The sequence below is a fragment of the Erpetoichthys calabaricus genome, chromosome 9 (genome assembly GCF_900747795.2).
Source record: "Erpetoichthys calabaricus chromosome 9, fErpCal1.3, whole genome shotgun sequence".
Taxonomy (NCBI): Eukaryota; Metazoa; Chordata; class Cladistia; order Polypteriformes; family Polypteridae; genus Erpetoichthys; species Erpetoichthys calabaricus.
Genome location: NC_041402.2, coordinates 96,417,572 through 96,441,675, shown reverse-complemented (window position 1 = coordinate 96,441,675; position 24,104 = coordinate 96,417,572). Strand labels below are relative to the sequence as shown.

General features: G+C 38.4%; 1 protein-coding gene across 3 annotated transcripts in view; it reads right to left on the bottom strand.

Annotated features, from left to right (window-relative positions):
* The window catches only part of zyx (zyxin), a 46,264-nt gene extending 22,758 nt beyond the window's left edge, over positions 1–23,506 (bottom strand). Inside the window, exons 1-3 of one of the 3 annotated variants that reach the window (XM_051931709.1) lie at positions 23,316–23,506; positions 20,218–20,561; positions 12,489–12,733 (exon numbers count right to left, since the gene is read on the bottom strand). In XM_051931709.1, coding sequence (XP_051787669.1) covers positions 12,489–12,733; positions 20,218–20,542 — 570 coding nt within the window. In that variant the 5' untranslated portion in view covers positions 20,543–20,561; positions 23,316–23,506. Of the gene's footprint in view, positions 1–12,488; positions 12,734–20,217; positions 20,562–22,199; positions 22,282–23,315 lie in introns of those variants that run through there. The other 2 variants (XM_051931707.1, XM_051931708.1) reach the window with 2 other exon arrangements.
* Between the last annotated feature and the right edge of the window lie 598 nt (positions 23,507–24,104).

Sequence of the window (24,104 nt, the reverse complement as noted above, 5' to 3'; positions counted from 1 at the left end):
TGAATTCACTGGAAAGAGTATACTTTTATTCAGATTAATTCTAAGACCAGATATCTTTTGAAATTCTGTTAGTGCTGTTAAAACAGCGGGGACAGTGTTTTCTGGGTCTGATATATATAAGACCATATCATCTGCATATAGAGAAATTTTCTGTTCCAGCCTTTCTCTGACAATCCCCTTTATCTGATAAGAATTTCGGCAGTGAACCGCCAGTGGTTCAATAGCGATTGCAAACAACAGTGGTGACAAGGGATCATCCTTGTCTGGTACCACGTTCTAGTTTAAAGTAGTCTGAGCAAATGTTATTAATACAAACTGAAGCTTCTGGATTGGTATACAGTAGTTTGATCCATGCACAAATATTCGGGCCAAACCCAAATTTCTCCAATGCAGTGAAAAGGTAATTCCATTCAATCATATCAAATGCTTTTTCTGCGTCTAATGATAGTAATATCTCTGGGGTGTTTGATTTTGTTGGTGAATATATAACATTAAACAAGCGTCGGAGATTTGAAGATAGGTGTCGGCCTTTAATAAATCCAGTTTGATCTTGTGATATTACCGAGGGCAGCACTTTCTCCATCCTTCTAGCTAGGATTTTTGAGAGTATCTTAACATCATTATTCAGGAGTGAAATTGGTCTGTATGATGCACATTGTAACAAGTCCTTATTTTGTTTAGGAAAGACGGTGATTAATGCTTGTCGAAATGTTTGAGGTAGTATTTGGTTGTCTCTAGCTTCTGTAGATGTTGCCAATAAGAGGGGAGCTAGCTGAGTGGAGAATTTCTTATAAAATGTGAGGTTTCTAAACTCTCTTGGGACCTCTCCCAACTGGACAGCACGCCGAAAAGCGTCCCAAAGTGTGATCACTGCGTTTGTGGAAGACTGTTTATCTGTTGCCGGGGCAACAACAGTATCAACAGCTCTGCTGCGGCTCTTCACTGAAGAAAACAGAAAAGATCTCGATTGGTGAAAACAAGGTACATTGTAAATGCAGGGAACAGTATTACCTGGCCACTAACCTAGTCACAACCCTGCCTGACTGCTGTGTCTGTTTATAGGAGAGTGGTAGATCACGCTACAATAAATAATCATGCTGTTCCCGTTTCAAGCTGAATAAAGCTGGTTTTGCTAAAGTACTGAGACTCAGCCTCATGTTATGGGGTGTAAGACAGACTTATAGCGCGACCCCAATCTTTTAGGATTTGCTTCTGTGGCACCTCACTGCACCGCTGTGAGTCTGCCGTTGCCCTGCCCTGGCAATGGACAAAAAATCTTCCACAGATGCAGCAATCATGCTTCGGGACACACTTCAGTGTGTTGTTCCCGGGGGGGTGGGTCCCAAAAGAGTTCAGAAACCTCACAATATTAAGAACAAGATGATTCGGCTTCTGATTGATAACTTGATGATTGATTGATAACTTTCTGATTGATTAACAAGATGATTCGGCTTCTGATTGATAACTGTGCTGCCCACAACATGTTTCTACATTTACATAATGTTCGCACTTAAGTCCTCCCACCCAATTGCACAGAAGTGCTTAAGCCATTGGATTTGGGCATCATTTGCACCTTGAAAGTGTATTATCACAATGAAATGCTGAGAAAAATTCTCGTCAGCATAACTTGTGGACAGGAGGATATTAAAATTAATACGAAAGAAGCTATTGAAATGATTGCAAATGCCTGGACACAAGTTAAAGAAAGCACTATAGTGATAAATACAGAATCTCATTACTACAAACTTTTCATTACAACAAAATATTTTTTTGGTCCCTGGCAGTTCGTTGTAACGAAATTTTACCTGTATATAATTATACAGTTAGGTCCATAAATATTTGGACAGAGACAACTTGTTTCTAATTTTGGTTCTGTACATTACCACAATGAATTTTAAATGAAACAACTCCGATGCAGTTGAAGTGCAGACTTTCAGCTTTAATTCAGTGGGGTGAACAAAACGATTGCATAAAAATGTGAGGCAACTAAAGCATTTTTTTAACACAATCCCTTCATTTCAGGGGCTCAAAAGTAATTGGACAAATTAAATAACTGGAAATAAAATATTCATTTCTAATACTTGGTTGAAAATCCTTTGCTGGCAATAACAGCCTGATGTCTTGAACTCATGGACGTCACCAGATGCTGGGTTTCCTCCTTTTTAATGCTCTGCCAGGGCTTTACTGCAGCGGCTTTCAGTTGCTGTTTGTTTGTGGGCCTTTCTCTCTAAACTTTACTCTTCAACAAGTGAAATGCATGCTCAATTGGGTTAAGATCAGGTGAATGACTTGGCTATTCAAGAATTTTCCACTTCTTTGCTTTAATAAACTGGGTTGCTTTGGCTGTATGTTTTGGGTCATTGTCCATCTGTATCATGAAACGCCGCCCAATCAATTTGACTGCATTTAGCTGGATTTGAGCAGACAGTATTTTTCTGAACACCTCAGAATTCATTCGGCTGCTTCTGTCCTGTGTCATATCATCAATAAACATTAGTGTCCCAGTGCCACTGGCAGCTATGCATGCCCAAGCCATCACACTGCCTCCACCGTGTTTTACAGATGATGTGGTATGCTTTGAATAATGAGCTGTTCCACGCCTTCTCCATACTTTTTTTCTTGCCATCATTCTGGTAGAGGTTGATCTTGGTTTCATCTGTCCAAAAAATGTTTTTCCAGAACTGTGCTGGCTTTTTTAGATGTTCTTTAGTTCCGGCGCTGCCGAGAGTGGCAGCCTGTTCAGCAGCTCCGTGTATGACTGTATGTGTATGTGTACTTTCCTACTTTTATTTTTCTATTTTTATTTATTGATCACTCCTATCACTTTATTTTATGTGGATTTGTTCCCTGGACATACTTACTTTTACAACATGGGCATGGATTTTTACACGCCGAGACTCGTCTATTCAAGTACTCAACTTCGAGCGCTGAGAATGCCAATGCCGTTGTGGTTCCCTATTTACCCAACGAGGTAAGAAGGCGGTATCGTGGCAGCAGAGCTGTCACTAAGCTAAAAATGAAGCGGCTTGCGAGAAAGTGGCGTTTTAAGCCTTCGGTGCCTTCTGTGATTCTGGGGAATGTGAACTCAATCTCAAATAAGATCGCCGAACTGGCTGCGCTGGTGAAAAATATCAGAACCTACAGAGAATGCAGTTTGTTGTGTTTTTGCGAAACGTGGCTAACTACTACCATCCCAGATGCTAACGTGGAGCTACCCGGGTTTAGCACAGTTAGAGCGGACAGAGATGCAAGTACCTGTGGGAAGCACAAAGGAGGAAGACTCGCTCTCTATGTTAATACACGGTGGTGTAACTCTGGACATGTTAACGTCAAAGTCTCCACTTGCTGCAGGGACATCGAACTGTTGGCCGTAAGTTTGCGTCCCTATTACTTGCCAGAGAGTTTGGACACGTCATTGTTGTCATCATGTACATCCCTCCTCGGGCGGACGTGGAGACAGCGAGTGACATCATCCATTCTGCTGTTGCTAAGTTACAAACGCAGCACCCTGAGGCACTTGTGCTAATCGCTGGAGACTTTAACCATGTGACACTGGACAAAACATTACCTGCCTTATCCCTGTATGTGGACTGTAACACCCGGGGAAATAAGACTATTGATTTACTGTATGCAAACGTTAAAGACGCATACAGCACCACCCCGCTGTTTGCGCTTGGGAAAGCAGATAATAACCTGGTTCTGCTTCAGCCTCACTACAAACCAAAAGTGAGGGTCCTACCTGCAACCACACGATCATTCAGGAAGTGGACTCCGGAGGCTGAGAATGCTCTGAGAGAATGTTTTGGAACTACAGACTGGGATATCCTGCAGGGATCACATAGTTAGAACATTGAGGAAGTTGTTGACTGTACTACTGACTACATCAACTTCTGTATGGACATTGTAGTTCCAGTAAGAACTGTACGCTGCTATGCTAACAACAAGCCATGGATTACAAGTGACATCAAGGGCCTTTTGAACCAGAAGAAAAGGACTTTTAAAGATGGTGATCAGCATGAGCTCAAGTGCGTGCAGAAGGAACTCCGAGTCCAGCTCAGGGCGGCGAAGAAGCAGTACAGTGTAGCAGTGCTACTTTATAAGAACTGCATCTCCCATCAGTCCTTGCAGGGGCTGCTGGAGTCAAAGGTGGTCAAAGGAGGTTTAAAAGAGGGCAGAGGGCAAAAGGAGAAAAAAAAGTTTGTTTTGGTTGGGTGCGGTGTGTGTTGCGTTTATCTGTCGTTGCTGCCTGCTGTTATTGGAACTTTAATTAATCATTGTGTCCTGGACTGTATTCGTTCGTTGGGGTCTGGATCGTCTGTCTACCTGTGCACTGAGAACGGTGTTGGATTCATTGGTTTTCCGGAAGAGTGGAGTGCTCCTGAATCAACCATCTGATTTCATCCTCATCATCAGTAACTACCGGTAGGACTGTATTTTTCCTTCTCCCTTTCAACATACAGATCGCTGGACTTAACTTTGTCACTTTTCATCTTCATCCGGTTTGGTTTATATGGACTTTTGCTGTGTGGTGTTTATGTTTATATGTTAAATGTAATATCGCCGAAGGGGTCAGGGGTGGTATTACTGTTTTCATTAATTATTTTTGGGTCATTATATTTGTAATTGTTTGCCTTTCCCAGTGTGCTTTATTGTCTCTGTTGTGAGTGTGTGTGGGTCGATCCAAGGCTGGGGACGTTCCTGGGATCTCTTCTATTAAAATAAATAAATCACCGTCATCTTTGACGGTGTGAATCTTAGCGGCCCCTGACCGCTACAACAGGAGAAAGCTGGAGCAGAAGTTGCAGAATAACAGCATGAAGGAAGTGTGGGATGGGATGAAGATCATCACTGGCTGCAGCTCGAAGCAGGGTACCACCATCAAGAGAGACGTGAAGAGAGCAAACCAAATGAACAACTTCTTTAACAGGTTTGACCACCCTAACCCACTCTCACTCTCACCTCGGAGTACTGCACCCTCCACACATCCTTCTGCTGATACCAGCATAGGAGAGACATCCCCACCCATAATTACAACAGCGCAAGTGAGCAGAGAGCTGAGGAGACTTCGTGCCAGCAAAGCAGCGGGTCCAGATGGAGTATCGCCACGACTGCTGAAGGTCTGTGCATCGGAGCTGGGGGGTCCTCTACAGCGCATCTTCAACCTGAGCCTGGAACAGGGGAGAGTCCCAAGGCTTTGGAAAACATCTTGCATCACCCCAGTCCCAAAGGTATCACATCCTAGTGAGCTGAATGACTTCTGGCCTGTTGCTCTGACATCACATGTGATGAAGACCATGGAGAGGCTGCTGCTTCACCAGCTGAGGCCACAGGTTCAACACGCCCTCGACCCTCTGCAGTTTGCATATCAGGAGAAGGTGGGAGCGGAGGATGCCATCATCTATATGCTACATCGATCCCTCTCTCACTTGGACAGAGGCAGTGGTGCTGTAAGAATTATGTTTCTAGACTTCTCTAGCGCCTTCAACACAATCCAACCTCTGCTCCTTAGGGACAAGCTGACAGAGATGGGAGTAGATTCATACCTGGTGGCATGGATCGTGAACTATCTTAAAGACAGACCTCAGTATGTGCGTCTTGGGAACTGCACGTCTGACATTGTGGTCAGCAACACAGGAGCGCCACAAGGGACTGTACTTTCTCCGATCCTATTCAGCCTATATACATCGGACTTCTAACACAAATCGGAGTCCTGCCACATGCAAAAGTTTGCTGATGACACTGCTATCGTGGGCTACATCAGGAGTGGGCAGGAGGAGGAGTATAGGGACCTAATCAATGACTTTGTTAAATGGTGTGACTCAAACCACCTAAACCTGAACACCAGCAAAACCAAGGAGCTGGTGGTGGATTTTAGGAGGCCCAGACCCCTCATGGACCCCGTGATCATCAGAGGTGACTGTGTGCAGATGGTGCAGACATATAAATACCTGGGAGTGCAGCTGGATGATAAATTAGACTGGACTGCCAATACTGATGCTCTGTGTAAGAAAGGACAGAGCCGGTTATACTTCCTTAGAAGGCTGGCGTCCTTCAACATCTGCAATAAGATGCTGCAGATGTTCTATCAGACGGTTGTGGCAAGCGCCCTCTTCTACGAAGTGGTGTGCTGGGGAGGCAGCATTAAGAAGAAAGATGCCTCACGCCTGGACAAACTGGTGAGGAAGGCAGGATCTATTGTTGGCATGGAGCTAGACAGTTTGACATCTGTGGCAGAGCGACGGGCGCTCAGCAGGCTCCTATCAATTAAGGAAAATCCACTGCATCCACTAAACAGTGTCATCTCTAGACAGAGGAGCAGCTTCAGCGAAAGACTGCTGTCACTGTCCTGCTCCACTGACAGACTGAGGAGATCGTTCCTCCCCCAAACTATGCGACTCTTCAATTCCACCCTTGGGGGGGGGGGGAGGCGGGGGGGAGCTAAACGTTAACATTATATAAAGTTATTGTCTGTTTTTACCTGCATTATTATCAATGTGTAATTTAATATTTTTTTTTTTTTTTTTGTATCAGAAAGGTGCTGCTGGAGTAAGTGAATTTCCCCTTGGGATGGATGGATGGATGGATGGATGGATGGATGTATCTATCTATCTATCTATCTATCTATCTATCTATCTATCTATCTATCTATCTATCTATCTATCTATCTATCTATCTATCTATCTCAAAGTCCAATCTAGCTTTTCTATTCTTGAGGCTTATGAGTGGCTTGCACCTTGCAGTGAACCCTCTGTATTTACTTTCATGCAGTCTTCTCTTTATGTTAGACTTGGATAACGATACGCTTACCCCCTGGAGAGTGTTGTTCACTTGGTTGGCTGTTGTGAAGGGGTTTGTCTTCACCGTGGAAATGATTCTGCGATCATCCACCACTGTTGTCTTCCGTGGACGTCCTGGTCTTTTTGCGTTCCTGAGTTCACCAGTGCTTCCTTTCTTTCTCAGGATTACCAAACTGTATATTTTGCCACTCGTAATATCGTAGCAATTTCTTGGATGGGTTTTTCCTGTTTTCGCAGCTTAAGGATGGCTTCTTTCACCTGCATGGAGAGCTCCTTTGACCGCATGTTGTCTGTTCACAGCAAAATCTTCCACATGCAAGCACCACACCTCAAATCAACTCCATGCCTTTTATCTGCTTAATTGATAATGACGGACTTGCCCACACCTGCCCATGAAATAGCCTTTGAGTCAATTGCCCAATTACATTTGAGCCCCTGAAATGAAAATTGTGTTAAAAAAATGCTTTAGTTGCCTCACATTTTGTTCACCCCATGGAATTAAATCTGAAAGTCTGCACTTCAACTGCATCTGAGTTGTTTCATTTAAAATTCATTGTAGTAATGTACAGAACCAAAATTAGTTAAAAGTTGTCTCTGTCCAAATATTTATGGACCTGATAGACGGCCAGGAACCCTGCCCCACCGAGATGCCTGGAGGAAGGAAGGACCAGGAGAGCAGCACTTCTCTTCCCTGGGCACCTGGACAGTCCTTGATCCCTGGGGGACAGTGCTTCTGGGACACCAGGAAGAACTGACAGACCAGGGATAGTGCACGCCCGGAGTGCTTTCGGGTGCAAGGGCAGCACTTCCGCCACACTGGGGAGTGCTGCCGGAAGTTCATCATCAGGCACCTGGAGCACATCTGGAGCATTATAAAAGGGGCCGCCAAACTGTAAATAGTTGTGTAAATAGTAGTGTAATAAACGTGTGTGTTGGACATTAGGCACTAGGTGTTTATTTAGTCCTAGGTGGACTAAATGGGTTCAGTAAATGGATATATTAAATATAAGTCATCTATTGGTCAAAGCAACTATCCATTAACATAATAAAATTAATTCAGAATTTAATTTTAAATATTTTCAAAACCTTCATTCAAAAATACAACACCAAACTTACATTACTTGGGTAGGTTATAAAAATTGTTACAATATGATCTGATCTCAAAAACACTTTGAATTTAACACTGGGAACATTTTAATGTATATTTAAGATCTTCCTATGAACCTATTTTTTCTGAGGTAAAATATAATGATATGACCCTACTTTTAGAAGCATCTTAAAATACTGAGAGAACTAAATATTCTTTAATGTGCCATGTTTCAAAAACACAAGTCATCAGTACATGCAGCTCAAGTACACCCACTTACTATATTTGACCCTGCAGAGAAGTTATATAACGGGCCTGCTTCATAACCTTTCTGCCATCTGCAATCAATTATTGAATACTGAATATTTCTGCTTATTATTTTAGAACTGTCTACCTGCTTACTCCTTTAGACAGATAGAACTTTATTACTCCCAAGGGGGGAAACTGGGCTTTTTAAAGCACAACAATTAAAAAGTATATAAACAAACATTGGAATAAACAAGTATACTGTAAACAAGAATTACTGAAAAGAAATAAAACTTCTGATTTGGCTATAGGTACTATAAAGACGTATTGCTTCTCATTAACATGGTTCCAACCCAAGTACTTCAGCAGTGCACCAACTCCACATCCAGTCCCTGAATAGTGACCAGGTGGTCTTCCAAAAGTCAATAACTAGCTCCTTGCTTTTGCTGATGTCAAACTGGAGACAATGCTCCTTCCATCAAGAAATAAAGTTGGTCACCTGACTACTACACTTTGTCTCATCCTCCTTATCAATACAGCCTCATTAGTTCACAAGAGGATTCATATAGTCCAGGCCCAGGCTCTCAGCAGTCTTCATGCTGTGGAATGTAAAGGCTACTGATCTGATGTGCCTGCCTTCTTTGGAACTGGAACAACACTGGATATCCATCCATCCATCCATCCTCTTCTGCTTATCCAAGGTCAGGTCAAAGGGGGCAGCAGCTTGAGCAGAGATGCCCAGACTTCCCTCTCCCCGGCCACTTCTTCTAGCTCTTCCAGGAGAATCCCAAGGCGTTCCCAGGCCAGCTGAGAGACATAATCCCTCCAGCGTGTCCTGGGTCTTCCCTGGGGCCTCCTCCCGGTTAGGTGGTGGGTGCTGGCCAAAGGCAGGGACCTTGGCGGTCCGATCCTCAGCTACAGAAGCTGGCAACACTAGATATATTTTTTATATTTTATTTTTGTATTTTATATTTTGTATGTATGTATCCTTTTGGGTTGCCATCAATTAAATTCTCAGTTCCAATTCTTCTGTTGAGTATTTCTAATCTTTTATACCTTCTTAGATATAGTTCCCACCACAAACCACACCTAACATAGCAGAATTCCCCAAATTTTACCTTTGGACTACACATCTTACATTTTCTGACTTCATTCAGTATTAACACCTATAACTATCTGTTCCACTAACATTTTCCACTAGCATACCTTGGGGTTGGATCATTTTGCAGTAAGGATAAAGACTTTTTTAATATAGGATTTAAGTAGGATTAATACATTTAAAGTGGACTTTCTTAACAGGGTAGGATAAAAACAAACAAAAAAATTAGAAATATCATGCTTCATCCTCATGTCACCCCTACTGTAAAGTTTCTGAGATCATGCGCATAACATAGAAGTATTTTTTATCAAAATTTAGACAAGAATCATTATGTATTAACTCAATTTTTTAAAAAAGATTTAATACTGAAATTTGGCAAAGGACAAATTTGCTTAGAAACCTCAAAACAACTGAATGAGAAGAAAACAGACATCCTTTTAAAAAAAAATTATATTTTTCTGCACTCTAGACAGATGCACAGAATTTAAATAAATTAACTTAAAAGGTAATTGTGCTAGGCTTATCTATTGCACCAATAAAATAGTGTTTCTCAAACTTAGCCCTATGTGACCCCTGAGGCTACAGATATGCATTTCAACCAGTCCCTGCTTTGAATGGGATTCCTAGTTGAATTAACAACTTATTATTTCTATATCTGTTATCTAACAGCAGAAATTCAAACATTGTCTTGTTCTAATATTATATGAATTTAATAATTACTGCTTGTTTAAATAAAAAGAAATTAACAAACAAGGTACAATTTTATTTTAAATTGTACTTTCTATAGACAACACCATTCCAAGGCAATTTATATATACATAGCTATACTCTAAATCTCAAATATTTTTTTATCCTGAAAAAGTGACTATGTATAATTTTTCAGACTGGCAACAGGTTAGGTGATTTGTGCAATGTCAGAGTGCATCAGGGAATACTTATAGTCTGACACCTTTACCACTAGACTATAATGCCCATCTGTTGAAGCTGAAGATTTTCTGATTTTTACCCAGTAAAAATCATTGCTAACTAAAAGCACACATATTACAAAAACATAATGCAGCCGCTCCTCTTTAACATTAATAGGTATTTGTAACCTTGGCTGTTCTTTGTTAAAGGTCATTATTTGGATATAATCAAAAAACATAAAATGCATTAAAAAATTAAAACGTGTGTACATTTTGCTAAGCTCATATGCATAGGATGTTAGCTACCTTTTGCAGTTGCTCTTGACTGGATCATGGAGCGGCATAACTCAGCTGTTCAGTAGAGCTGCATAATTGTGCAGCAGGATTCAAAAACAGGGCATCATGCCCTTTGCATAAAATCACCTTTCAGAAAAAATTCAACTAAACTTTGTTAAACTGAAGGCTAAAAAGAAGTTGAGGTGTATTTTTGTGCTAAAATTAAAAACAAAAATTCCAGAAATTGATTTGGATTATTTAGTGAATTCAGTCAGTTTTGTTCCTTTTTATTTGACTAAAAGACAACTGGAAATTTGTGGCTTCTTAAATACATGTAACCGTCATTTCTTGGAAATGTTTATGGTGGGATAACTACTGTTAAACCTTAAAACCTGCACTCTAGACAGATACACATAAATTAAATAAATGCACTTAAAAGGTATTTGTTCTAGGCTTATGTATTACACCATTAAAACAGTATTTCTCACACTTTCGCTCTATGTGAGCCCTGAGGCTGTAGATATACATCTTAACCAGTCCCTGCAAACTAACAAGAAGGGATACTCAAGGACATCGACGTGGGAAGACAATCAGGTGCTGTATTTTTACCTAGCACAATGAATTTGTAAATCATTGTGCACTACGATGCCACCTAAGCTATGAATATGTTAGGTATATTTTAACTAAATACCTAAAATTTCTTCAATTAACTACATTCACACTGTAAGCCTCATCACTGCTCAACTGGAACAGCAGGGTGGCGCAGTGTAGTAGTAAGGAGACCGGGGTTTGTGCCCTAGGTCCTCCATGTGTGGAGTTTGTATGTTCTCTGCTTGGGTTTCCTCCAGGTGTTCTGGTTTCTTCCCACGGTCCAAAGACTTGAAAGTTAGGTGAATTGGGGATGCTAAATTGGCACTACTGTGTATTGTGTATGTGTGTGTTCAGCCTGCGATGGACTTGCATCCTGTCTTGGATTTGTTCCTGCCTTGCACTTTATGCTAGCTGGGGCAGGCTCTGGCACACCTGTAACCCTGGTCTGGATTAAGCAGGTTAGAAATGACAGGACATGACACTGCTCAACTGTCTTAAAGCTGCAGAAAATTACACCCTGAGAGTAATAAGCAGCATAGATGTGTGTGCGTGTGCGTGTGCGTGACTTACTGATTTGCAGCTTGTTTTATATTAGTCTACTGCAAGTTTTCCATGGCAAGTCTGACTTTTTGGGTAAATATGAGTGGAAATCTCTACATGCAGTATGAAACAATTACTAATTTAACATTAAAATAGTTGAAATAACACATTATTTGAAAGACTGAAGATGTTATGTACTCACAATTCTATAAGCTACTGTAAATATCAAAAAGAATAAGTTACGACATTAAAAAATGCATCAAATATAAATATCAAAGTGCTTTTTAAATGGTGGCTGTTTTTCTCCTACCCCTTTTATTCCCCCAATAAAGTCTGAAATCCCCCATTGTGTTAAATTTAAGGGGGAAGCGTTCAAGCCCTGTAACACAAATAATAAAAAGCAACCATGTTTGCATCTATTTCTTTGACTAGACAACACAGAGACTTGAAATCTGAACTTTAGCCATTCGATAGAGACATGATTCTTGATTCTGGCTTGTTATTAACACTATTCGTATCCTACAATTAACATTTATTAATTTATCATGTACACTTGTAAAAGTAGGTAAAAAATACCTTTTATCATCACCTGTTAACAGAGCAACACAACTCTTTAAATTCACAAAGAAATCCAGTGCAATATGCAAATTTTAAGTTACTTAATCAATAATCTTTACCATGTTCGAAAAATATCATAAATAAAAAAAAAATACAAATTTGGCACACACTCTTTTTCAGTACTAATCTGACAGAACACTTAACCGAAAAAAGATATTGAATATATTGTATCTTATGTTTATCAATAGTCAAACAATTAAACTATGAAAGAAAGCTCAAACATAGTACAACTAAAGTAGTGTCAACTTTGCTCAAACATTCTATCAATAACTTTAACACTGAAAATTACATTAAAATGCTTGAGCATCATTCTGTAATTCTTAACTCACCTGAGGATTGTTATTGCTCAAAGGCATAGGAGGTGGGGGTGGTGGTGGTGGCGGTGGAGGCGGTGGTGAAGGGAAAGTTTCCTCAGCTGGGGGAGGGGAAGGAAAAGGCTCTTCAAAAGCAGGAGGAGGAGGTGGAGCAGGGAAGCTTGTAGCTGCATTCATAAAGCTTGGTAGTTCTGGATCCAAACAGGGTGGTGGGGTTGGTAGATCACTGTCCTCCACGGGTGGGGGAGGGGGAGGGAAATCTGATTAGGAGAAAAGGCAACACGTTTCTCAGTTGACAATATCACACAATAGAAGACAACTCTAAAATCAACATACTTAGTCAAAACGAATAGGTTTCATCCCTGCTGTCAGTCAAAATGGCAACTAATTACAAAGTTAATTATACAGAGAACATATAAGCACTGATGAAGATGATAATTTATGAATAGCAGAAAGAAAAATAAATAAAACAATATGAAACTAGTGTGTAAGCATTTCTTACATTACAACCAATATTAAGTGACACTATGTAAGAAAATAATTAAAAATACTATTCAATGTTAGTATAATTTGCATCAGCAGCCACAAAGCTTAATAGTTCATATTTATATTGGCCACTGTTAACATTGGTCTTCTTTCAGCTTGTGCAATGTGCTGCAAGCAAAAAAAGCTGCATTTTAATTGTCTCATCTGAATGTAACGCTGCGCGAAAGTCACATACAACTGTCAATGTTTGACTAATGCTTGTCCTCCAGAGCACTGGCAACTCGTATTCAAGGCATGGTTTGATTGCAAATGCAACAACACGATGCAGATTACAAGTTTTTGTTATACCCATCATACATAAAGCGGGCTGCACAGATTACATTTACTGCCTGTCATGAGTAGCCTTTTGTTCAAACTGTCCTAGGATCATGATGAAAAGGTCAGTTTTCTCTACATTTTGGGTGTGGCATGACTGAACAAAAAGCAAGCCAGCTAAGTTTAACAACATGTTTTTTTGTAATTAGGGTAACAGCGGAGATTATTGCTACTTAACTCTACACAATAGGGAGTAGCTTCCCTTAAACACTGCTCCAAAATTCAGGAAATGTTTAACTTGTTCCATAATAATCCACTGTATTTGTAGTCTGCTATTTCAAATTTCACCCCAAGTTTCTTTCCATATCAGAACATTGTACAATCTATGCTAACTGTTAAAGTTAAGATACTCGTGTGAGTGAGTGTGAATCTCATCATGACATAGTTCCATTATCTGATATGGTTAGAAAAGGTCTTAGGTTCCTGTAGAGGAGAAATGACTAAAAAAATACATGACAAATATATAGACAGAAGGAAACAAGGACATTTCACACGACAATTTTTATCAAGTGCTGCAATTAGCTGCCAAATAATTCTTGCCAACATCACCTGCTGCTTCTAACTTCCAGACAAACAGAGCCATCATCAGCCACTTGCTGTCTCAATTCAAAAAAATCTCATCTCACGCCTTGATTCTGTGCTGCTAAGTGTTTACAAAGCAAGAAGCTCATATAAATGATCCTTCAAGTATGCACAATTACAATTGCACAATTAACACTTGTGACTAAATCTAAGCATCTATTCTTCAACTATGTCATGCTGTGTCAAACATACAGTATACAAAAATTCCAAAAGTACAAACACTTTAAATTTGATTTCATTTAGAAAAAAAACACAGAGATAGAGATTTAAAAAGCAAAACCTGTACCTTGCCAATTATTTCAAATACATTAGGCTAATGAAATCCAACATGTGTATATCTTGGAATAAACCTCTATAAAGTATAAAGCAGCAAAACAGAGATATGTACCCCATAATTTGAATAAACAGTTAACTGTAAGAACATAAAATTATAATTAAGTGAAAATTCCAGGTTACCAATAGTCAGAAATGCTGATTATAGGATGAGAAAAGGAGTTTAGAGAAATACAATTGTGCTGCAATGTGTTGGCTACTGCTAAACATTTTGTAAATCGGGCAACACCAATGATATGAGCAATTTATCTGGGTAAGAATCAGCAAATTAAGTGTCTTTATTCACAGTACAAAAAGAGGGAAAATCAGAATTGTTTAATAATGTCATTTCCAGGTAGCCAAAAATTCATACACATTTTAACTCACAGATAACTGCCATTACAACAAAAGTCACTTTTGATGAAGAACCTTGCTTTTCATATTGAAACAAGGCTTACATATCTTCAGAAGCACTCCTATCCATTTATCTTGGGGGGGGGAGGGGTATTACGTTCTGACCAATGGGGTGCAAACACACTACAGTACATTTATTACAAATTAAAATACTGCCAACATACAGAAGGTGAGAATAATCTATGTGCCCAAGCATCCATAGAACTGGACTAATCACAAGTAGCAAAGTAGTAAGCGGTTATACTACACCATTCAGTCAGAAAATCCAAATCAATTCAGTAATTTACTTGACATTTTCAATTATTTTACTTAACATATGCAGCAATGTTGCCCAGCATGTAGCATTTTGTGATCTCACAGCAACTGGATGCCAATTCAGTTCCTGGCTTGTCATTCCTTCTGTTTGGAAAACTATTTTTTCCTCATACTCCAAAGACACGGTACTGTTGGGTTAATCGAAAAATCAAAAATTGACCCAGTGTTAGTTTACGTATGTATACATGTGTGTCCTATAGCAGAGTAGGATACTTCCAGGGTTAATTTCTACCTAATGCCCTATTCTCACAGAATAGGTTCCAGTTCCCAGTAAACCTAATTAGAGATAAGAGATACAGAATTTGGATGGGTGGATTTTATTTAGCTGTGCACCTATACTATAGCCTAAAACGCAAACAGTGAATGTTTTGAAATGAGGGAAATGTCATCTTCTATCAAGGACTCTAGAAATCTAAGAAAATCAATGTGTTTGAAAATGATATCTTAACAGATTCTTTTGAGTATTACAATTTTAACTGAACTTGATTTCCTTTAAATCTAGACATTATTAGTGAGTAGACTAAAATGCATTCAACTGCTAAAAAACGGTTTAACATTACACCCTAAAAACCAGGTTAAATTTCATCAACTTATTCAAAATCAAAATATTGCCCTTTGCTCGTTATGGTTTTGTGTATTTTTTTATTTTTTTTTATTTCAAACTGAAATTTTCAACTATGGACACTGATAGTACACATTTCGAAGTTTGTTAACATGGACAGTTTAATTCTCTCACTCTTTCTTTACTTTTATTTAACATCTTATGCTGTTTATTTCATGATGCTATTTTCATTTTTTTGTGGGTGTCACTGCTTTGGGGGAGTTATTCCGGTTACTGCTGCAAAATTACCAGAATTGCACTCTAAACATGATGTTATCAACACAATGGTAAAAAGGCAGTAGTTGTGCACTTGCTAGTTGAGCAAATTTGTTGATAAAACATGAATTATTATGGTTCTTTGCTGTTTTTTTCTTTAAAATAAATATTTGACTCTGGCTATGATTTTTGTACTTTGATTTTTACTGTAGGTTTGATGCACAATTTTGTTTCTGACTTAAAGCTTGACTTTTGCTAGGAGTTTTCACTACGAGTTAGCTTAGCATTGTGGGTTAGAATCTTTGATAAAACTCTTCCTGGTTTTTGACCCTCTTTCCTGTTTATTCTTGACTACACTTTCATCTCCTGGTACTTTTGTTTTGTGCCCTTGTTGCCTTGGAGAGAGACATTGAACAAAGACTGGGGAAGCAGGAAAAATTAAATGTGCAATTTTTTTTTTTTGCATTTAAAAAAAAAAAAAAACTACTGTTAAATTATTGACCATACTTACATTTAAGATACATACTTTTGCAACATGGTAATAAAAGTATAACAAAAAATGTGCAAACATAACCTGTTATTGCCATTACGACTGATATTGTAAAATTACACATTTATTCCAAAATATAAACAATTATCATATAAAATTAAAAAATTATAAAAGTAACATGAGGAATGGGAAAGAAGGATAAAGAGGCCTTTACCTACAGTTAAGTCATGCTACATGAACTCCTGTTACTGTAAAAAGGCCCTGGTAGAGGCACAACATTATTCCACCTAGGGGCAAGGAACAAAGTAGCAATAAATTTAAGTGAGTGAAAAATGCTGATGAGTCACCAATATTGTGAAACATATGGGCAATATTTTGGGATGGGAACTGTTAAGAACCCCACAAGATGATACTATCACTATACTTGGGCCACCATATGATAACAGCATAATTGTTTTATGTTTCGCAATATATTAACTGTTGTGATTTGATTCTGCAATATACTGCAATTTAATCCTTTTTATTTTAGTTAGGTTAGCATTGAAATTATATCCCTATAAGAAAAATGTAATTTTATTAAACCAATAATCCATACAACTCTAACAGTTGCAATCAATTTCAGACATTTAGGCATACTCCTAAGTAAGGCAGAGAATATTCAATTCTAGTACACAACACACATATCAGTACATAAATGGACCTTTGCCACTTGGCAAATCCATATGAGTTGTGCATGGTTGTAGCAGAGCTGTCAGCCAAGAAAATTAGAATATTACATATCTAAGATATGTTCTTAATTAATCACATTTTATACTTGTACACATATAAGAAGCAATAACAATCATATTAACAACTGGTTCCCCAATTCTGAAAAAAGCTTTCATAATTAATCACAGGGTGGAAAAGAAATCACCTTGTAGTGATTTGTATCCACTCAAGTTGTTTTGTTCCCCATTGTCATTTTGGAAACTTGAAGAAAAAAAAATCTATTTTGAATTTTGAGGACCCTATTTTTCTTAATTATGTATCTTTATGTAACTGTACTATGTATTTATCTTTTGTATATTATTATTTCATTATTATCTAAATGTGTTTCTCTTTGCATGTAATTACTTCTTTGACATATATTAAAGCACTTTGTGCTACATCGTTTGTATGAAAAAATGCTATAAAAATAAATGTTTGTTGATGTTCTTTTTAGGACGTGACCTTTATTTCTTTTGTTAGAAAATCTTTGTTGCTGCTTAAGCTTATGTCACATTATGCAAATGTTTCAGTAATTTTCACTTACAGCTCTTATTTAAATAATCTTGGCAAGTCAGAAGCAGTCGATGGCATTCTTCTGTGAGCCGACTCTTGAAGCTGTCAACCCTTCATATAGTGCTGGTTCCGTCAGGCAGCACACCATTGGAGACAAAAAATGTTCGACCACGACTGTACTGGAAGAATTGCACTTGGTCACTAAATGTGACATGGGCTACAGTTCTCAGTAATCTGATATGGTGCACTGATGAGATCAGCAAGTGTGTATGGCAAATCTGACCCAAAATACTGCCTCTATATATATATATATATATATATATATATATATATATATATATGTTTGCAGTTTCAGTTGCTTTTCAGTTTTAGCACAGCACCTGGACGAAGGTCTTACGTTTGTTCCATGCTGTACCCTATCACGATTGTCTCCCCTCCCTATAACTCGCTGGCCTGCACTCATACTGCACTTTACGTTCCAGGCCCGGGCATGCTTTCAAAAACATAGAATATTTTTTTCTGTTATTATGTGTAACAGAAACTTGTGGATACCAAAATGTCAATATAAATACAGTCGGAAAAACATATCTATTGTTCACTGCTGTAATGATGCAGATTTTGTACATGTCCTTGGTGAGATATGTTTTGAAACAGTCACCAACACACAGCCTGGTATTGCACTTAAAACAGCAGAAATGTGTTTCTTTGTGCACTTTTGTTATAATGTTTTTTCTGTTGCTTGGGTAGGAGAGGGTAGAATGTCATTGCCCAATCCTCAAGTTGTTATATAAACAGACTACCACGGTGCAAGACTTACTTATTGACTTCCACATTTCCTTGACATAAACAGTTGTTGCATTGTGAATAGTGATTAGGAAGCAGACATCTTTCTTGTCATTCTACTTAATCACAACCCTTTTGCCTTTTTACAACATAGATACTGCACTCCAATGCAGCATTATGCAACTTAAGTCACCAGGCATATCACAGCTGTTTGGACATATGTTGTTGTATAAAATCAGTTTTACCATCTGTGTCAACATCTGATGATCAATTCACATTGTCATCACTATTACTTGACTCAACGATTGGTTCAGTCTTCAACTTGTTCTAAAACTGACTTTATAGTCATTTCTTTAAATGCCATTTTGTTTTGGTTGAAAGCTCCAACCCATTCACGAATATTCATGAGTTACTTTAGAGTGGCAAAACCATATAAATAATTATTTTTTGCATTAACAGGTTATTTAATCCAATAGATGGCAGCAACTATACTGTTCTGAACATTATTTATATATGTAAGAATGTAAAGCTTAAACATCACCCCGAGTCTAACACATGGTTGACCACTAATGACATAGAATTCCAAGCCTGAGTCACAATTAAGGTTAACGCCAAGAAGTTAAGGACAGAAACAAGTTCCATAATGGCCACACTTTATATTCCAAAATTGATTTGTATTCTAGTTAAGCATCTTTAACACTCGCACATTGCAACTGGGGCAATGGTTAGGCGTGTTTTGTGTAAGTGTCAGGTCCAAGCAGTACCTGAAGAACGGTGTAGACGCGTCTTCTTCTAACCTCCTAATGGCATCTCGTAAGAAATGCCTCCCATCAGCAGTGAAAAAGTGAATCGGTCTTCGGGCAGTGAAATTAAATGGTCAGTGAAAGCTAAAGCGATTCTGGTGAATCTGAATGTGATACTTGCGTCACTCGCACATGTGCAATGCGCTGTTCATATTATTATTCATAATTATTATTTGTATCATTATTCTGACTTTGTACTTTTTAGTGTTTTTCACGTTTTACAGTAGAAAGATGAGATTTAATAAAAATGTCATTTTTTTCAAGCCAAAAAATGTAACACTTTTTACATGTTTTCTTTTCTTTTTTGAGAAAAAAATGTATCACAAACTAGGTTAAAAGCAGACACTGTCAAACAAATTTTAAAGATCAGCTTTGCTGGGAAGAAAATGTGTTGCCACTGCAGCCCTCCAGTACTGAATTCAAAGGACCCATGTTTTTTTAAACAGTTATGCTTTGAGAAATTTCCAGCTAATTCACATCTAAGCTATATAAGTTAATTGATCTAATAAGTATTCCTCTTCTGTTAAAAGACGTTGGACAAAAAAGCAACGTATACTATTAAGCTTACTGAAGGGAAGCATGAAGTAGAGGTATGGTGTTTTCGCTTCGAAATAATATAAAACCATCATTTGATAAAAAGAGAAAAATAACTGCAAAAAGCACTTTCAGGATGGGCTTCTTTATTGTATATGCAAAGAAAAATCTTCATTGACAGAAAATCTATTTTTGAGATATAGAACAATGGTTCTAAAAGATGGTAATTTGGGTGCACTGCAGCTGCAGATTTTTATTCCAACCACTTTCACTTTACCTTTTAAAAACTTTACTTCTGATTGTTTGATTTTCAGTGAGAAATGCATTTGTAACAGATTTAGAAAGATGTGCATTGTCATTTTAATTTATCATTTCTGGATTGATATCAGATCAAAAAAAAAAAAACTGGGAAATAATTGTTGAATTAAGGTAGAAGTCCAATTAAAAACAGAAGCTAGCTGCAGCATAAAGGTGTGGGTTGCTAGAACTGAATTTTACAACTACTGATACAGGGGACCACTGCATACATATTTGTCAAAATTATTTAAATTTCGTTGTAGTACAATATCTTACCGTCAACAACAGGTGGTGGTGGTGGTGGTGGTGGTAAAGGTACATCCCCCACTCGTCCAATCACAGCTTTCGAACTACTCTGATGCATGAAAACTGCTGGTGGAGCTGAGCTGCCAGCACTCGAGACTTGTCCAGATTGTGGCTGCTCAACAGGTGACACAGGCACATGGCTGTTAGATACAGTGGGTCCCTTGGGTTTTGGTGCTGCAACAGGAGCAAATTTTTTGGTGGGATGGTAAAAGCTAGGAGTGGAGATATTGATGGTCACAGTAGAAGTCATTCGAGTTGCTGAATTAGGTTCACCATTTGTGCTTGAGCCAGACATTGTAACCTTTCAAAATTGTCTGAGAAAATAAATGAGACATAACATTAATTAGAAACCTGTAACAGTTACATTAACAACAAATGTAAAAGGTTATGCATTTACAAATTGATATTCTGCATGGCAGAAATGGTGCAGGAGAAAGTAATTGAAAACATCTATCCATCTGCTTCTATTGTCCTGGAACAACACAAAGCTATGAAGTGTGCTTCCTCTAACTGACATATATGTAAGTTGAATTGTTTGAGAATTTTTAAAAGGTGTTTATTCTAATAGAGTTTGTGGTTTGAACTACTGCAGTGCAAAATATTAATAATATAAAAAAAACCTGAAGATTACCATTTACAATGTTCAAACTGAACTAACAAAAACGAGCCTTGTGCAACTGCAATCTGGGTTCCAAATGTATGAATTCTTATCTCTATAAACAGTTGTGTTCTATGTACAAAGCAATCTGTGAGACTGTTCACCATGGAAGTGGTAGCATTATACACAAAAAAAATTATACTGAATCTGATTACAGAAAATAAATAAAGCAGAAAAAATAAGTGAATACAATACATACAGAAGCATCCGGTAACACTTAACATTTGTAACATAAAACACAGGTATTTTACCACCAAAATTAAGCAAAAAAAAAAAATCAAAGATTTGATGAGGAAGATACATACTTCAGCAATTTCAAAACAAAAACGAATCTTAAAGCAGCCAAGAACTTCGCTAGAATTAAGGCTAATGCTATTTCATTACCCTTTTAGTAATAAACATCAGGAGATAGGAAGAGTATGAAAAGAATTTATTCAAGGTAAATAAAGTTATCAGAAAGAATAAGAGCAAAAGCCAAACGAGACTCGTTTTCCGCTGAAAGCTGCATGACCCTGAACTGAAGAAAGAGTGGAGATAAAATACCGAGATAGATATGAGGGGAAAAGTACTCCCAGTTAGACATAACAGGCTGTACTTAGCAAACCCAACTTAAATGTGACACGAATGGGCCGAAATTGCTGTTACTTGTTCGACAGTGCCCAGTCAGTGTGATTCATGACTGCGGATGCTAGACTGAACAAGCCACGGCTTGCGACTGCAGACCAGTTTATCACACGGTTCCTTTTCAAGAATGCAGACAAGGCACTGGACACTGACCTCGAGATATGCAATCCATCACCATAGAGAAAAATGCTTGGCAAATGAATGCAGTCTTATTGCCCAGTGTTTAACCTAACGGTGCGTAAAAAAGTGAATATTCGTTATTAACACTGACCATATCGACTATGAGTATTTAAAACACTTATTGACGCTAACCGCAGGGAATCGCAGTAATAAACGTCGATCCGTTTATTTCTGTCTATTAAGCAAATACTATTCAAATGCACATGAATTCGGATAACGTGATCTTTGTAGTCAAATCTTTGGCTAATCAGAGTTTATTAATAACCTGAAGTTGTCTACTTAGTGACTAAAAAGCCAAGTAATGCAAGAACTTGAACTTAGCTCTTATCTGCCACTCTCTTGACTTAAAATAATAGTAAACTGAGCAAAAACCAAACCGGTACCTGCATGTAATTCAAGAAAATATACAAAAAATACAATCTACAATTTTCACTTCACAAAGTCAAAGTTCCCCTCCCCAGCTTGTTTGCTGCACATTGAACAAACTCACCTAAGCGTTTTCACCTTATCTGCCTGTTCGCTCGTTTACCCCAGAATACTCACACCCTCCAAACCTAACGCTCAACCACATCCACAACGAAAACTTCCGGCTAGATTTCCACGTTGCGGCTGCTCCGGTCCACCCGTTTACCCAAATCCCGCCCCTTCCGCGAAGTGCAGCCAACGGAGTCTTGAGTCTCTCCTGCTCAGCACCACCCAGCAATTTTTTTTTTCTTGGATAATCGAACATTTACTCGATGCGATGCGCGTTTTTTGCTTTTAACCTATTTCAGCGGTTTTCTTGTAACCACCACAGGGAAAAAAAATAATTTGTTATTGCGCTCCATTTCCGTGCCGTGTGCTGTATATTTTAGGAATTACGGATGTATGCGCCTGATACTGGTGAAATAGAGTCGTCCCCGAGATTATTTGTTAAAACAGCAAAATTGATGGATGGATGACATTCGCACGGATCTGTCTGTAACCCTTGAGCTACTGGCAATGTGCCGTTAGCGCAAGTTCCTTTGATACAACACTACCATTCATCATCATCATCATCCTCCTCATCACCATTCGTACTTCAGGACACCTTCAACCGAAGTGAACTCGCAGTCCTGTGTCCTTATAAGGTATTATGGGGCGAGAGACGCTTGAATGAGATATCACCTCGATGCCAACAGTTTGGAGGAATGAAATGTATTCATTTTGACAATGAATAACCAGAGGGGTATATTTCTGCCTCGTCAGGTAAATACACAGCAAATGACTGATGAAACACAAAACTCGAGATACAGTATATAATCCCGTTTGTTGCTTTACGACCGACCCGTTCTGTTTGTTAACTTTTACAACTTTTGTCAGTCTGAGAAAAAACAGCGTGCTTTTTTTGGAATCTCTACTAGCAGTATAACAAGGCAAGTAAAAGTTGTCTACCTTTACAGCGATTTACAGAACCGAGCATAAGGGTGTGATTTACGAGTTTGCTGTATGCAAGTTTTAAAGGCGATCAAGCTGAACGTGTACGTTCTGGCGCTTTTAAAAAAAGTTGTTGCCTTATTTTATGAAAAAATATTGTAGGAGGAGTGCAGGTAAATTTCAAAAGAAGCAGAATTCGTTTAACGCATACCTTTCACACGTAGTTAACGATGTTTTTGGTCGTTTCTGCTTTGTTGTCGTTACGTTTTCCTTGATTTCCCTTCCTTCTCAGCTTTAAACTCCTCTTCTGCAGTTAGTAAAATACTTTTGTCGTTGGTCTTAAAAAAAAAACTTTTTCCCTGCCCGATCTTTTGCTTTTGCTTGCTCTCTGCCCTGTATTAGTAACACAATGACGCGAGTCTTTCTAGAGGACGCCCCCTCCTTTCTCCGCTCTTCCCCCTATTTTGTAAGGTAATAGTGAGTGACGCCACACGCATTAAACATGTATCGTCTCGTCCTGTTATTTTGCCAGATGCCGCATTCACTACGAAAAGCAGACCTTTTTTTGTTCAAGTTCAGTCCTTGTCTTTGAACATTTTTTAAACATAAGATTTTGCCCTAAAATAGACAAATAATACCACTATGAAATTATAAAGCGCATTCACCAATTACTTTAATGTTCTTTGTAATACAGTCTACTTAATAAATTAATGTTTTTTTGGGAAATGCTAAAAAAAGTATATACAGTGAGGCAGAGTTTAGCACTGCTAATTAACAGCATCAGAATCCCGGACCTTACCAATTCCACGTTGTCCATCTTGAAGCAAGCACTTTCTAAAGACTTAAGTTTTTTTGTTAATTGGCGCCACACAGTTAATGAATGCGACTTTGTGTGTGAATGTGCCCTGCAATTGAGTAGAACCCCTTCCATTGTTGGAACTTGACTTGTACGCAGTGTGGTCTGAATATAGGTTCCCTGCGACTGTACATTGATATAATG